This window comes from Zootoca vivipara, chromosome 5 (genome assembly GCF_963506605.1).
Source record: "Zootoca vivipara chromosome 5, rZooViv1.1, whole genome shotgun sequence".
In the NCBI taxonomy this organism is placed as follows: domain Eukaryota; kingdom Metazoa; phylum Chordata; class Lepidosauria; order Squamata; family Lacertidae; genus Zootoca; species Zootoca vivipara.
The window spans coordinates 86,876,057-86,889,960 of NC_083280.1; the positions used below are offsets into that span (position 1 = coordinate 86,876,057).

The 13,904-nt window shown below is 45.9% G+C and overlaps 1 protein-coding gene across 1 annotated transcript in view; it reads right to left on the reverse strand.

Moving 5' to 3' along the window:
• PAX2 (paired box 2) overlaps positions 1–13,904 on the reverse strand; it is a 127,480-nt gene that overhangs the window by 54,332 nt on the left and 59,244 nt on the right. The window contains 1 exon segment of the mRNA XM_035137864.2: positions 13,422–13,541. Within this exon segment, the coding sequence (XP_034993755.2) occupies positions 13,422–13,541 (120 nt within the window).

A 13,904-nucleotide genomic window follows, 5' to 3' on the forward strand; every position in this document is an offset into this window, starting at 1 on the left:
GAAGAAGGCTGAAAGCATCACTTGTGCATTTGTGAATATTCAGCCCAGCTCCACTTCCTCATCTTTCTAGTCGCTGTGAGCAAGTCGTTCTTCCTCTCCATCACCACGTGCCCCCCCATGTTCTCTCCAACTCAATGCTGGGTGATGTCACCTTGTCTTCTCGGTGAGTTGGAGGAGAATCAAACGCTATGGAAACCTGGTGGAGGAGCTTTGATGCCTGCCTGCCGCAGAGCTGGTTTGCTCTTCAGTCACCAAGTTAGATTAAAATGCCACCTCGGTTTGTTTTTTTTGTGGTGGGCTGGAGGAGCAGAGCGCCAGTTCTCAGGGTATATACACGGGGAGATTATCTCTGGACCTGAGACAACCGCTGAGCAGCTCCGGCAAAGGAAGCCCACACGGAAGCCCCTGCTGCTGCTGCCTTTTGCAAAGGTTGGGATTTCTGAGCCTGCCGTTGTGGAGTGCTGTCAAGGTCAGCAGGTTTGGGTTCACTGAACGGTCAGGATGGTTTGAATTACTGGTGCTGTCTGCCGATTCCGCCACTGATTGCTCCCTGCTCTGGAGCACCGGCGGTGACAAGATGCCGCCCATGTCGTGCGCCGAGACGGCAGCATGACCCTTGGGGACACAGGCTTTCCGCGGGAGGGAGGCTGGGTGCTATGAAAAACGAGGGCGGGGGCAAGGGTGGAAAATGGCACCCTGTGCTTTGACTCGGCCTGGGGGAGGGTGGCTTTGAACTGGGACCTGAAACGACACTTGGCTGCTTCCAAATCTCTGCCCCACACCCTTAAAAGAGCCCCTTATTTCATCTTGATCTTATGAGGACAGGAACAACATCTCGGGCTAGAAAGGACGGAGATTACCCATCATTCCTGGAGATAACCAAATCCGAAAGCTACTTTGATGGCTCAGGCTACCTCGCACTCTGCCAACTTATCTGTCTATCCCTGGATCCTGTCCTGGTCACAGCCCCAAACTATGTGCAACATTGCAGTGACTAGCAATTCACCCTGAAGCAAGATGACGAGCACATCTAAGAAGAGAGTCATTGTGGCCAAGACAGATACACTTTCTACGACTGTGGATTTCAACCTTTCCAGACCAGGGATGTACTTCTAACTCCAGCCTTCCTTTTAAATTATTTTTTTTACCATTAATTCTTTAATTCTTACTCACCCACTCATACGTACATACTTACACCCTCCCTCCCAACACCCTTCAGACATTCTGCTTTTTGGTATGGCTTCTTGCCCTCTGGATGAGGCCTGGGTGGCAGGTACAAGGACTTCCGACTATGGTATGGGACTAGTCAACATGAGAAGCCTTGTGATGACTCGAGAGGGCAGCTCACCAGCTCACGAGGGCATCAACGCCTAAGTCCACCCCATTGAGCATCTTCCCTTGAGGTTTTTCCCTCACTTTGCCACACCGTGGCTGCTAGGCTGCTCCTCTGGGGATTGAGGGAAGGAGGAGAGATCCAGGTGGCTCTAATAATGCTAGAAATTAGTTCACATGCGCCATCTTGTGAGCATCAGACCCAAATCGTCTAGGTGTGCAGGCCACAGCAGCAAATATCCACAGGTGGGAGTAAATGCTTTCACAACCAGGGCTCCCTACTACCCATCCTAGTGCCATCTGCCAATCCGATCGAAATTTGTTTATTTTACAGGATCAAGTTTGCTCACTGCTCTGTCAGCTCCCTGCCTGCTCATAATGCACCAGCCGTTTTAGATACAGATAGCCAGATCCACAGAGCCTACATGACATACCCTCCAACATTTCTCCAATGAAAAATAGAGGCAACCTATTTAATAAAATCATCATAATCATCATCAATAATATTTATACCCTGCCCATTTTGTGGGATGGAACACATTCCCACACATTTGACAGCCACTCTGGGCTGCTTCCAACAGATAGAAAGAAATTACAAAACATTAAACATTTCAAAAAATCCCCTATACAGTACAGGGCTGCCTTCAGATGTCTTCTAAAGGTGGGTATTGTTACTTATCTCCTCGGCTCGCATGACTCCATACCTTCCAACATTTCTCCAATCAAAATAGGGATGTGTCCCATACTCTCCAACATTTCTCTGATGAAAATAGGGAAAGCAGATGAAATCAGAAACCGGGGCGGCTTCTGTAAATCCAGGAATGTCCCTGGAAAGCAGGGACGCTTGGAGGGTCTAACAACACACCCACCTGCCCTGTGGTCAAGGTCTTAAGAGAAGACAAGAAGCCCAGCAAAACAACACAGGGCCGTTTCCTCCGCCCCAGTTCTTCACAGCCCCCTCCCCTCCTTGACTTTCTGCCACAACGTACTGGATGGAGGAGAACTGCCTGGCTCCTAGAGTCTTGCTGGTTTACATTAATGAGATACATAAAGCTTAATCCAGCGGTGGCCTGAGCAGCTCTACAAAAGGAAGTAATAGCAGCCTGCCATGAGCAGTGTCGCTCAGGTAATTGGTTTATCTATCTGGAAGCAGGGGTAGCAATCTCCACCCAGACAGACTAGTAGTAAAGTCTCTTCCTTAAGGCTATTTCCTTTGTCTTTTCAATTGCTTTGCACATCCATGTGAGAGAGGGAGAGGGAGAGAGAAAAGAGAGGGGGGGAATGTTAATTTGTGAATTAATGGCTTTTCTCAGCGGAATTGTAAATTCAAATGTCATCTCACATGGTGATACTGCGCCTGGGCTTCTGAGGAAGAAATGATAAACGCCCCCCCTCTCCCATCCTCCCCCCTCCCCAACATACACACACAGACACACATTTGGCTCCTCTCCTCAAGAGAGAATCATGTAGGGCAAAACATGCTACTTTTAATTTGCAGTAACAGCACAACAGAGAATGCCAAGGTGGCTGTTTCCCAGCCCTCCTCCTCCTCCTCCCTCGCATAACCTGGACGGCTCCCCGATTGTGTCTCCCCTCTTGCCCATTTCAAACATGTCTGAGAGCACAAATTGTTTCCACTCTACCCTGTCCCCTTCCTTCCTTCCTTCCTTCCTTCCTTCCTTCCTTCCTTCCTTCCTTCCTTCCTTCCTTCCTTCCTTCCTTCCTTCTTCTCCACCCCCGCCAACCACTACCCGAGAGCATCACTGGGGAGTGGGGGAAGAGGGTCCCCTTTCCAAAGGGTACCGTGCTCCCTTCTCCTTCAGTAGTCAGGTGAATTAATGACCCTGAATTTAAAGTGAGCGCTGATATTCCGGCCTTCTTTGCCTGCCTTGCAAAAAAGGGGAGGAAGGCTTCATTGTTCCTGAGCAGGAGGCGGGCAGTGGTGAGGGAGATTCATGGATGGAGATTGAATATGCAATTTTCTTTCACCTTGCCAAGAGCTGCCCCTGGGCTGTGCCTGGCCTAAATTCCTCCCCCCCCCCCCGCTTCTCTTTTCCCCATCTCTGGCCCTCCTACCTCCCTTTCATTCTTTCCAGAAAATTACCTTCAAAATTGATTTCCACTTTTACAAACAAATATAATGGGAACATGAAAGGGGGGAAAAGGCAAGTCCGTGCTATGATGAATTAAGGCTGTCAGAGGCTCTTCAAGTCATCTCTGCTTTGTTTTACGGGCCAATCAGGATTTTCTTTTGTCAATGGTAGGTACTGCCAACCACTTCCTGTCCCCACAACTTAACTCAGCGTCTTGGCACTGGGAGGGGCTCCCTAGAAATTATCTACTCTGCCCTCTGCCGGAGGGAGGTGACCCTGTCACCAGGGCTAGATGAGCGCTGCAACCCCATAGTCGCCTTTGACTGGACTTAACCATCCAGGGGTCCCTTTACCTTTCACCTTTACCTAACAGATGGTAGGTCTATAAAGAGTTGTCATTCCCAGGTTGCAAACAGCAGAAAGAAACAGAAGGAAGGAGGCACTCCTTCAAATATTCAGGGCCCAACTCGTTAAAAGCTTTAAAGGTAAGCACCGTCAGTCAAAAGGTTAAAAGGTAAAGGGACCCCTGACCGTTAGGTCCAGTCACAGATGACTCTGGGGTTGCAGCGCTCATCTCGCTTTACTGGCCAAGGGAGCCAGCGTACAGCTTCTGGGTCATGTGGCCAGCATGACTAAGCCACTTTTGGCAAAACCAGAGCAGTGCATGGAAACACCGTTTACCTTCCCGCCGGAGCAGTAGCTATTTATCTACTTGCACTTTGAAGTGCTTTCGAACTGCTAGGTTGGCAGGAGCAGAGGCCGAGCAACGGGATCTCACCCCATGGCGGGGATTCGAACCGCCAACCTTCTGATCAGCAAGCCCTAGGCTCAGTGGTTTAGACCACAGCGCCACCCAGTCAAAAGGTTAGTAGGACATATATTGCAGATGGATGGTTGTGAGAAGCAGCCAGCGTTTTTCCTGCTCCCATACACCTCTCTGAATTCAAATTCAGAGGGAGCCTGAGAACTGTGCCTTCCACTTGCAACAAAACAATTCTGATGACTCATTTGTCCTGACCTGGGATCCACACGCAAACGTGGAACTTTGGCGTTACAGAATTGGCCTGTGCATCTTCTGAGTCATCCTTTCTCTCCTCCCTCCTCCTCCTCCAGCTTGCTTGGAGAAGTTCATGGTGGGGCATTGACTGACAGGCATCTCTCATTCCTACATCCTAATCTACTTGCTGGAGTGAGAACTTGACCTCTGGGAGCAAAGCTGGGAATAAACTGCCTCTTCAAAGCACAGCTTCATCTGGAGGCTGAAGGAAGCTGTTAAACACACCAGTCTGCCCTAACTTTTTTTGTCACGGTAGAGATTAGCGCAGCCTAGCTATCTGCCGCAGCAGAAGACAGGCAGCAGTAAGGAGGGCGCAGCTGCGTAACTAGAAGGTCACACGGGGTGCCACAACCACATCACAAAACTGCTCTTGTGGAAAAGGCCAGGGGTCATTGCTTTGCTGCAAGGCCACAGTCCTCCTGCTGATGGCAAAACGTGGGTTTCCTCAGTACACAAACTTCTGCTGTTGTTCCTCATCAAGAATACATGCTCAGCTGTGCCAGAAAACCCCAGAGTTTGGGGGTTCCCAAACCTTCAGAGCTTAGGGCCGCTGCTCCTTGCCTCTTTCAGCAACACAGGCCCCACCATTAGGCAGACTGAGACAACCACCTCAAGCAGCAGATGCTTTGGGGGGTGGGGAGCAGCACCAGCTCCCAGTTCTCCCTCCTGAGCCCCCAAACCATTTCCTTTTATTGTCACATCGCCTGTTCTGCCCCACCACAACCCCAGTTTGGCCTACTGCCTCAGGTACAATGGAGGATGCTACCTTATTTAAGTGCCTCTCCTGTCAGCTAAGTAGGCACCATCTTCTCCTTTCCTTTGTATAGCAAAATGTCTTGGGCCAGCCCTCACCTCCTCTGTCGTTTTGTCAGGCCAGAGAATTGCTGCTGTGGGAGAGTGTGGCTGCCTTGGCCGCAAACTCAATGCACACACCCCAAGAATCCTGGGGTCTGCACTTTACCCCTCATAGCAAACTTTACCCCTCATAGCAAACTACATTCCCCAGGATCCTTTGAAGGGCATAAATGTGCTTTCAATGTATCACATGTACATAGCCTGTATCTAGCCCAGCCAAGCATTTCATTTACCCTCCCTGAGGGCTATAAACAGCCTCTGGCGCTTCTTCAGATTTCTCCTCTAACTCCTCCCCATTTTTCTTGAGTTTCAGGGCTTCGGGAGCCAACAGTTACATAAGAGCATACGGGAAAGAATGCACTCTTTAGGGATTCGTACTAGACTGCAATAAATATTAAATGATAACGATAATTTGTACCGCCACCATCTGACGGGGTTGCCCCAGCCACTCTGGGCGGCTTCCAGCAAATACATAAACATAATCAAACATCAAACATTAAAAACTTCCCTATACATGGTTGCCTTCAGGTGTCTTCTAAAGGTGCACGCTAGTCACTTTGCCAGAGTTAGATTCGAGGGCGTTAATTTAAGGGTCAAGCAGTTGTCTGGTCCCATGTTGCCCAATTGGATCACCTCTTGGGACTATTTCTAGTCTCCTTTCTGGTCCTTTATCAACAAGGGGAAGGTGCTGCCATCAAAGGAGTTGCCACCCTAGTTTCGAGAACTCTTTTTCCGGTTCACATGGGAGTCAGACTTCTTCCGCCCTTCCTTCTCTGCATCTCTTAACTCTGCTCTTACTTCAACAGCTTTGCAAGCAGGCCAAAATACTCGTGGTTGGCACTTGCAAATAAATAGACAGCTGTCTCTTTTACAGATCCTTTTAGCTTGTGTGCATGGAAGCTATAACTAACACCATCGGCTGAAATGTCTAAAAGCCAAAGAACATTTGCATAACATGCGTTCTGTGGTCTATATTCTAATGGCAGGGAACTCTTCCTTTTTCAGCTTGTAGTAAAGCTGGACACTGGAAATGCCATCCCAACACAATACAACCCACATTACCACCAGCAGCAACAGGAAGCACGGAATAAAGAAAACCAAATTCCTTTCTGCCTTAGGTGAATAACAAAAACAAAGCAACCTGGATTGAAATATCCACATGGCATGAAAAAGGCTAGTTTGGGTCATGCTATCAAAGCGTATCATCCGCCTACCAATGCAAGCACACTGCCTGAAAAAAAATCAACATCACATGGCATAACTATAACCTTGTGACAGCAGCACTGCAGGGCATGAGACAATGGTAATGTGGAAGTATTATACATAAAAAAAGAACATAATATTAGCCCTGCTGGATCAGACTAAAGGCCTGTCCAACGCCAGCATCCTCTTTTGACAGTGGCCAAACATGCGTGTGAGGAGCCCGTAAGCAAGGCCAAAGGACAACAGTATTCTGCCCACAAAATCCTCAGACCTACCGGCTCAGAATCAACACCAGGAGCCAGTAGCAATCAAAACAATACGCTCTGATATAGGGGCCCTTGTCAGCACTCTGGCAAAAGCATTCTGCACCAGCTGCAATTTCCAAGCAGTTTTCAAAATAATAATGATAATAAATTTATAACCCCGCCCATCTGGCTGGGTTTCCCCAGCCACTCAGGGCGGCTCCCAACAGAATATTAAAAACACAATAAAACAACAAACATTTAAAAATTTCCCTAAACAGGGCTGCCTCCAGATGTCTTCTAAAAGTCAGGTAGTTGTTTGTTTCCTTGACATCTGACAGGAGGGCATTCCACAGGGTGGGCGCCAACACCGAGAAGGCCCTCTGCCTGGTTCCCTGTAACCTCACTTCTCACAGTGAGGGAACCAGCAGAAGACCATCAGAGCTGGACCTGGACAATGGGGGTGGAGACGCTCCTTCAGGTATTCTGGGCCGAGGCTGTTTAGGGCTTTAAAGGTCAGTACCAACACTTTGAATTGTGCTTGGAAACGTACTGGGAGATCTAGTAGAGTATGCTACAATAGTTTAATCCAGGGCTCACCCACCTCTCCCTTTGTGCTGCATTTCGGGACATACGTCTACATACTTTCCAATATTTATCTGATGAAAATAGGGACATCCTATTCAACAATTTATTATTATTATTTCCCACCCATCTGACTGGGTTGCCCCAGCCACTCTGGGCAGCTTCCAGCATATATAAAAACATAATAAAACATTGAACATTAACAAAACTTCCCTATACAGGGCTGCCTTCAGATGTCTTCTAAAGGCTATATAGTTACTTAGCCTTGGGGTTTTTTTGGGGGGGGGGGGTGTCACAACTCTATACCTTTCAACATTTCTTCATTGAAAATAGGGACATCCTATTCCATACCCTCCAACATTTATCCGATGAAAATAGGGACATCCTAAGGAAAAGCGGGACATTCCGGGATCAAATCAGAAACTGGGATGGCTTCTGTAAATTCTGGAGTGTCCTTGGAAAATAGGGACACTTGGAGGGTCTGGGGTCTGTTTCTAGATATATATCCTTTCAGTTTTGTTGTTTCATAAAGCAAGGCACACACTGGATAACTGAAGTGAGCAAGGTAACAAAAGTGTTTGGAAAGCATGCTATGACGACAGGCTGAAGACTGTGTGCTAGAAGTTTACAGTGGGAATAATGGTTTTCAAAAAAAGAAAAGAAAAAAGACCACCCTCACCAAGGGTCCCTTTTGCTAAGAAAAAGAGCAGATGTTTATCAGAGCTTTTTAAAAAGGCCTCTTGTACCCTATGATTAAGTCACACTACCCTGTTTCTCCGAAAATAAGACGTAGCCATAAAATAAGCCGTAGCAGGATTTTTAAGCATTCAAGGAATATAAGCCATACCCCGAAAATAAGACATAGTGATAGGCGCAGCAGCAATGCCGGCCGCAGCAGGAGGAGGAGGAGGGAAAAAAATAAGACATCCCTTAAAAATAAGCCATAGTGTGTTTCTTTGAGGGAAAAATAGATATAAGACGGTGTCTTATTTTCGGAGAAACACGATAGTCGTTACTCCCTTAACTCCATACCCTCCAACATTTCTCTGATAGAAATACTATGTAGGGACGTCCTAAGGAAAAGCAAGACATTCCAGGATGAAATCAGAAACCGAGGTGGGTTGTGTAAATCTGGGAGTTTCCCTGAAAAATAGGGACACTTGGAGGGTCTGGGCTTTCTGAGTGTTTGTTTGTCTTCCCCCCAAGGAAACTCATGTTTTACCACTGAACTGGAACAAATGGCAACCAGGTTTTCTATGGTGCCTAGAAAGCTTGGAGCAAAGGTGAGTGTTGATGAGCCCTATCCAAAGCACGCATAGCAGTGTCTGGATCTCTCTGCTCCAGAACAGGGTGCAGCTGGTTCGCTAACCAAAGCCGTACTCCCAGTCTGTGCAAACATGGCAGGTTGTGTTCTTCCCAAGTGCTTGTTCATTGGAAATACCAAAGATAGCAGAACGTGCACCCACTTTCAGCCAGGGTCTCGCTTCCCTCGGGAACTTGACACAGGGTGTTCCCTCGCTTAATCCTTTCCCCACTGAATCGCTCAACTTAATCAAGAGTAAGCTTTGTAAACATTTCTTTTCCCCTTCACTTTGTCTCAATTACATTTGGCTCAGGGCCAGAAATGGAGAGAAAGCTCAAACCACTTATTTCTTGATTTGGGAAGGCAGCAATTATGACATTTGAGATACCAGGCCACTCTAGCATCACGCCTCTCTAAGTCTTAAGTGGGCTTCCGCAAGCTGATGTCTCTGTCGCTCCTGTGTGGGACCCTAATCTAGAGATCTCTTCAATCTATAAATTACAGCCTTTCTTGTTCCTACAGTTACATAGGCACAGGCAAGCAAGCACTCTGCCTCAACATATTTTGCCCATCCTAAAATGGACAACAAGTGTGATTCCTTATTCCTTATTGGTCCATTGCAGCAAAACCAATTGCAAGTGTGCGGCACCCTCAAGATTGATACATTTACTTGGGGCATCAGTTTTTGTGGGTTGGAGCCGAGCTGGTCAGATGTGATTGCCTAAATTCAAGGCCAGATCAAGGTAGTTGGGAGTCCTGGTGCTATTCTTAACATTGGGGTCCCTTTCCCTAAATAGGAATGCATAAAATAACTTGCATTATCTTAAAAACTACAAAACAACAACAACAACAACTGTGGACTACTGTTTCACAAACAACAAAATATTATGCAGACCTTGGTAAACAAAAAGAAAATACTTTGAGCATGTGCATTTTCTCATTTCAAGCTCACTTAACTCTTAATCTTTTTGCTCACTTTTGGGTCACCCACCAACTCTGAGCCTAGCCCACCTCGCATGGCTGTTGCAAAGGAGGAGGCATAAAATGACTGCAAGTGAAGACTTTGTGCTTGTATCAGAGGCATCCAATTGCGGTGCCTTTAACCAGAGTGATGCATCTCTGCAGTATAAACAGCCATGCCCCTCTGCCCCCTACAGATTAAAACAGCCCTAAAGCTTCAACCAATCTTAACCTGGCCTGATTACTGCACACTAGCCTTCTCTCTTGTAAAAGAGAGAGGCACCGTAGTTCTAAACTACAGGGAGGGCAGGGTACAAATAAAAATTTGATGATGATGATGATGATGATGATGCGTAAGTCCCATTCAGCTGAGCTTACTTCCAGGCCTGTAGTCACTGGGGTTGTGGAAAGCCAAGTGATCCACTTTCATTCTTAAAATGAAAGTGGTGACTCCCCGCTTGTGGAACGCCCCCCCCCCCCAGGAAGGCTTGCCTGGTTCCTTCATTACATATCTTTAGGTGCCAGGGAAAAACATTCTCCTCCTCCCAGGCCTTTGGCTAATTGAACAATCCATGACCTATTAAACTGGGGTGGGGGTGGGGGTAATTGTTTTTGTTTGTTATTGTGGTATGTATTTTTGTGTTTCTATATTGTAAACTGCCTTGTAATCTTCGGATGAATGGTGCTGTGGAAATGTAACAAATAAAAAAATGATAAAACAATGGGATTTTTTAAAATAAAAAAATACAGGTAAAATAGTAAGGAAAAGCATACAGGCTAAATTCATAAAAGCACTGTATTAGGTTAAGTTTAACAACCTTGTGAGCTTATAAGGGGCGTTTTTTGTCTTTTTTTTACATGGGTGTATCTTAACCATTGTTTTTCTTTTCACATCTTATTTTACCTTGCACACTTATGCTTTTATACTGGGTACAAAAATCATTTTTAATTTTTTAATAAATGCAGCTCGTACCTTCCCTAATTTTCCCAGCAATAGCACTGCCCTGCCCCAACTGCAAAGCCAGTGAGAAAACAATATTGTTTATTTTATTAATAATAATTTAATTGTGTTTAAGCTTATCAGATTTTTTAATATCTGTCTATATTTAAGTAGTGCTCGTTTGGCACCGATATGTACCTGGGAGTAAGACCCATTAAAAACAAAGATTTACTTCTGGGTAGACATGTACATCATTGTACTGTACATTGACTATACCATGAATTCTTCAGAGCAGGAGATATGCCTCAGTCTCTTTGCATTTTTTTGTAGTTTCCTTTTGCCATTAGGGCAGGCATCCCCAAACTTCGGCCCTCCAGGTGTTTTGGACTACAATTCCCATCTTCCCCAACCACTGGTCCTGTTAGCTAGGGGATCATGGGAGTTGTAGGCCAAAACATCTGGAGGTCCGCAGTTTGGGGGTGCCTGCATTAGGGGGGTGTTCTTTAACACCTACCCAGCCTAATACCTACTAGGCTGTAGCATTTGCAGAGAATAGCTTCTAGGAAGAACCTGAGCTTAGATTATCCCCCCACAGGAAATATGTATTGCAGTTGCTAGGAAGGAAGGAAGGAAGGGCAAACAATGGAGGTTCCAAGGACTAGAAAATGAGGTAGAAGCAGAAAAGAAAAGTACGTTAAAGGAGAGGGGTAAATATGAGTTGTTTAAGACCCCAGGGATTTAGCCTGGCATCAAAGCACAACTCTGACTTCACTCATAGGCTAAAAATACTGAAAAGTGGAAGCAGCAAGAGGCAGGCTCATTTCACAGAAAACGCTTAGATGATTGCCTGCACATTTTGTGTCACAACTTTCTTTCCAGGAGGGCTAGACACTTCCAAAAGAAATGAAAACTCAGCATCTTGCTGGCAGGCAGTGTGGAGAGTCAAGTGTGGTGTAGTGGGAGACTATGATTCAAATCCCTCCTCGGTCAAGAAACTAACTATGTGACCTTGGCCCAGTTGATGCCTCTCGGCCTAACCTACAGGGTTGCCTCCTTGGAGAAAAAGGTGGGATATAAACATGATAAGTAAATAAAATAAAAGTGTATGTCACCATAAATGTTTTACAATCCTCTATATGTCTCAATGAGTTTGATGTGGTTTGAGGTAAATAAACATTGAATTGTAGCCTGGCAGCATAAACCTCTGCAGAGTGCCTGGGGCAACCCAGTCAGATGGACAGGGTATAAATATTATTATTATTATCATCATCATTATTAAGAAGTAAGTCCCATTAAGCTCAATGGAGCTTACTTTCAGGTGTTTTCTCTTACCTGGCAACAAATTCCATTGAATTCTATGGGACTTAGTAGACATACAACTGTGCTATTAATCTCTCAGGAGTCCATTTAACCCTTCAAAATTGATTAGAACAATAACAACAAAACAGTGTTCGTTTATATTGTGCTTTTTGAATGTTTGAAGCACATCGTATGCTCATTCATTTATCCTTACAACCACCACGTAAGTCCAGTGTTTTTCTTCTGCATTGCAGAAGGGGAACCAACGATTGCTGAGCATTGATCACAAATCACACCCTCAGCCTCACCACCAGCTCCTATGATAACAGTCCTGCCACCAGCAATTGCTTTGCCCACATCCATTTTTTCTTCTCAGTTTTGTTTTGTTTTTTAGTTAAAATTTTCATCTGGACGGTATCATTTCACACATGGATATCAAGCTTAAGCCAAGGGTTTTCACTGTGTTTATAAGCACAGAGTTCTCTCCATATCATTGATGCACATGAGTGCGCATGTCAGTTTATGCCAACAAACACTGAGCATATAACCAGCTGGAAACAAACAGAGACCATCTACATTTTCAGGAAGCGTTATTGGTACCTGGCAACATGGACTGGCATGTGGGGGATCAGCGTTTGATGGAACATTATAGGCAAAATTCACCATTGCCTAGTGAAAGACTATGAATTGGTTGTGGTGTTGCACATAAAAAACATATCCTTCCAGAAAGAAAGGAAATTAAATATCTGCCTTTTTCTGATAGCTTCCCAAAAAACACATTCATCAGTGTGTAAAGCCTAAAGGTAAAGGGACCTCTGACCGTTAGGTCCAGTCACGGACGATTTAAGGGCAGAGACGCCAGAGAAGCTGAACTGTAGAAGATCACATAGATCAATTACATTGCGCAACTTAATTCTTTCATTTTGGGCTTGCAAACCACGAGCTAAAGAGACTGGCAAAAAGTGGAGTAATTTTTTTTTCCATTTTCCAATTCTGAATGCATGTTTTATTTGTTGGGTGCCAAAAAACAACAGCTGTCTCTCTTTCCCCTTAAAAACAATGCTCACATTCCTAAACCTTCTCTTACCTGGCCCTGAAAGCCAGATTTTGCTTCTTGTCTTAAATATTGCTAGGGGGTTGGGGGTTAGGCATACAAAGTGGATCTTTCCAGAATCACCTTTTTGTTGCCTTTGATTGGGAATTCAGGACGAGCCACCTTGGTGTGAGTCCAAGGCTCAATCTAGAAACCGGGAGGGGAGTTTGTGCCTTGGCTTCGGGAAAGAATTAGGCTGGCTTTGCCTCCTAACGAGAATTCAGCTGGTCATGAAAGACTTTCTGGGCCAGTAGAGTTGTGGTGGTGTGGGTGATGGGGAACCATCCCTGAGCTATAACTAATCCAATATGCAAAGCACCTGCGAATCCCCGTCCAAAACTGGAGCTTAGGGGTGGTAAGAGGAAGGGCAAAGAGAATGGGAATGAGAGGGGGCAGAGCAAAGGGGGGAGAAAGAAAAAGGAAATAAAAAAGGGAGGATGAACCCCTCCCTCCCCCTACCTTCGTCACGTTTCCTCTTCTCTCCATTCGACCGAGGAATCCCCAGAATCCCATTAATGGAGTAGGAGCCCACCGGATCATTGGAGGCACTGGAGACGGGAGGGGAGGCCGTACTGGGAACTGGACAAAATGAAAAGGGAGAGAGGCCCATGAGGAGAGCAGACGATAGAAAACTACAGGAGCACACCCTAGCCTCTCTGGAGGTGGCCCTGCCTGCCCCGCTAAGGGAGACCCCCACCCCTTCGCAAAAAAATGCCTTTCAGTAGTCAACATACTTGTAAATCCCTTGCAAAACACTTATTTCTGTCACACAACCTATCTCAGTATGTTCAAGGCTGGCTAGAATTCTCCTGGTTGCGCTGAAAACCCCAACTCTGCCCTCGGATTCGCCTACATTTATTTTGGTTTGTGTTTTACAAGACTGTGTTGTTGTGCGTAGGATTTATTTACTTATTTTCAGAACGGAAATGTGTATAATGCATT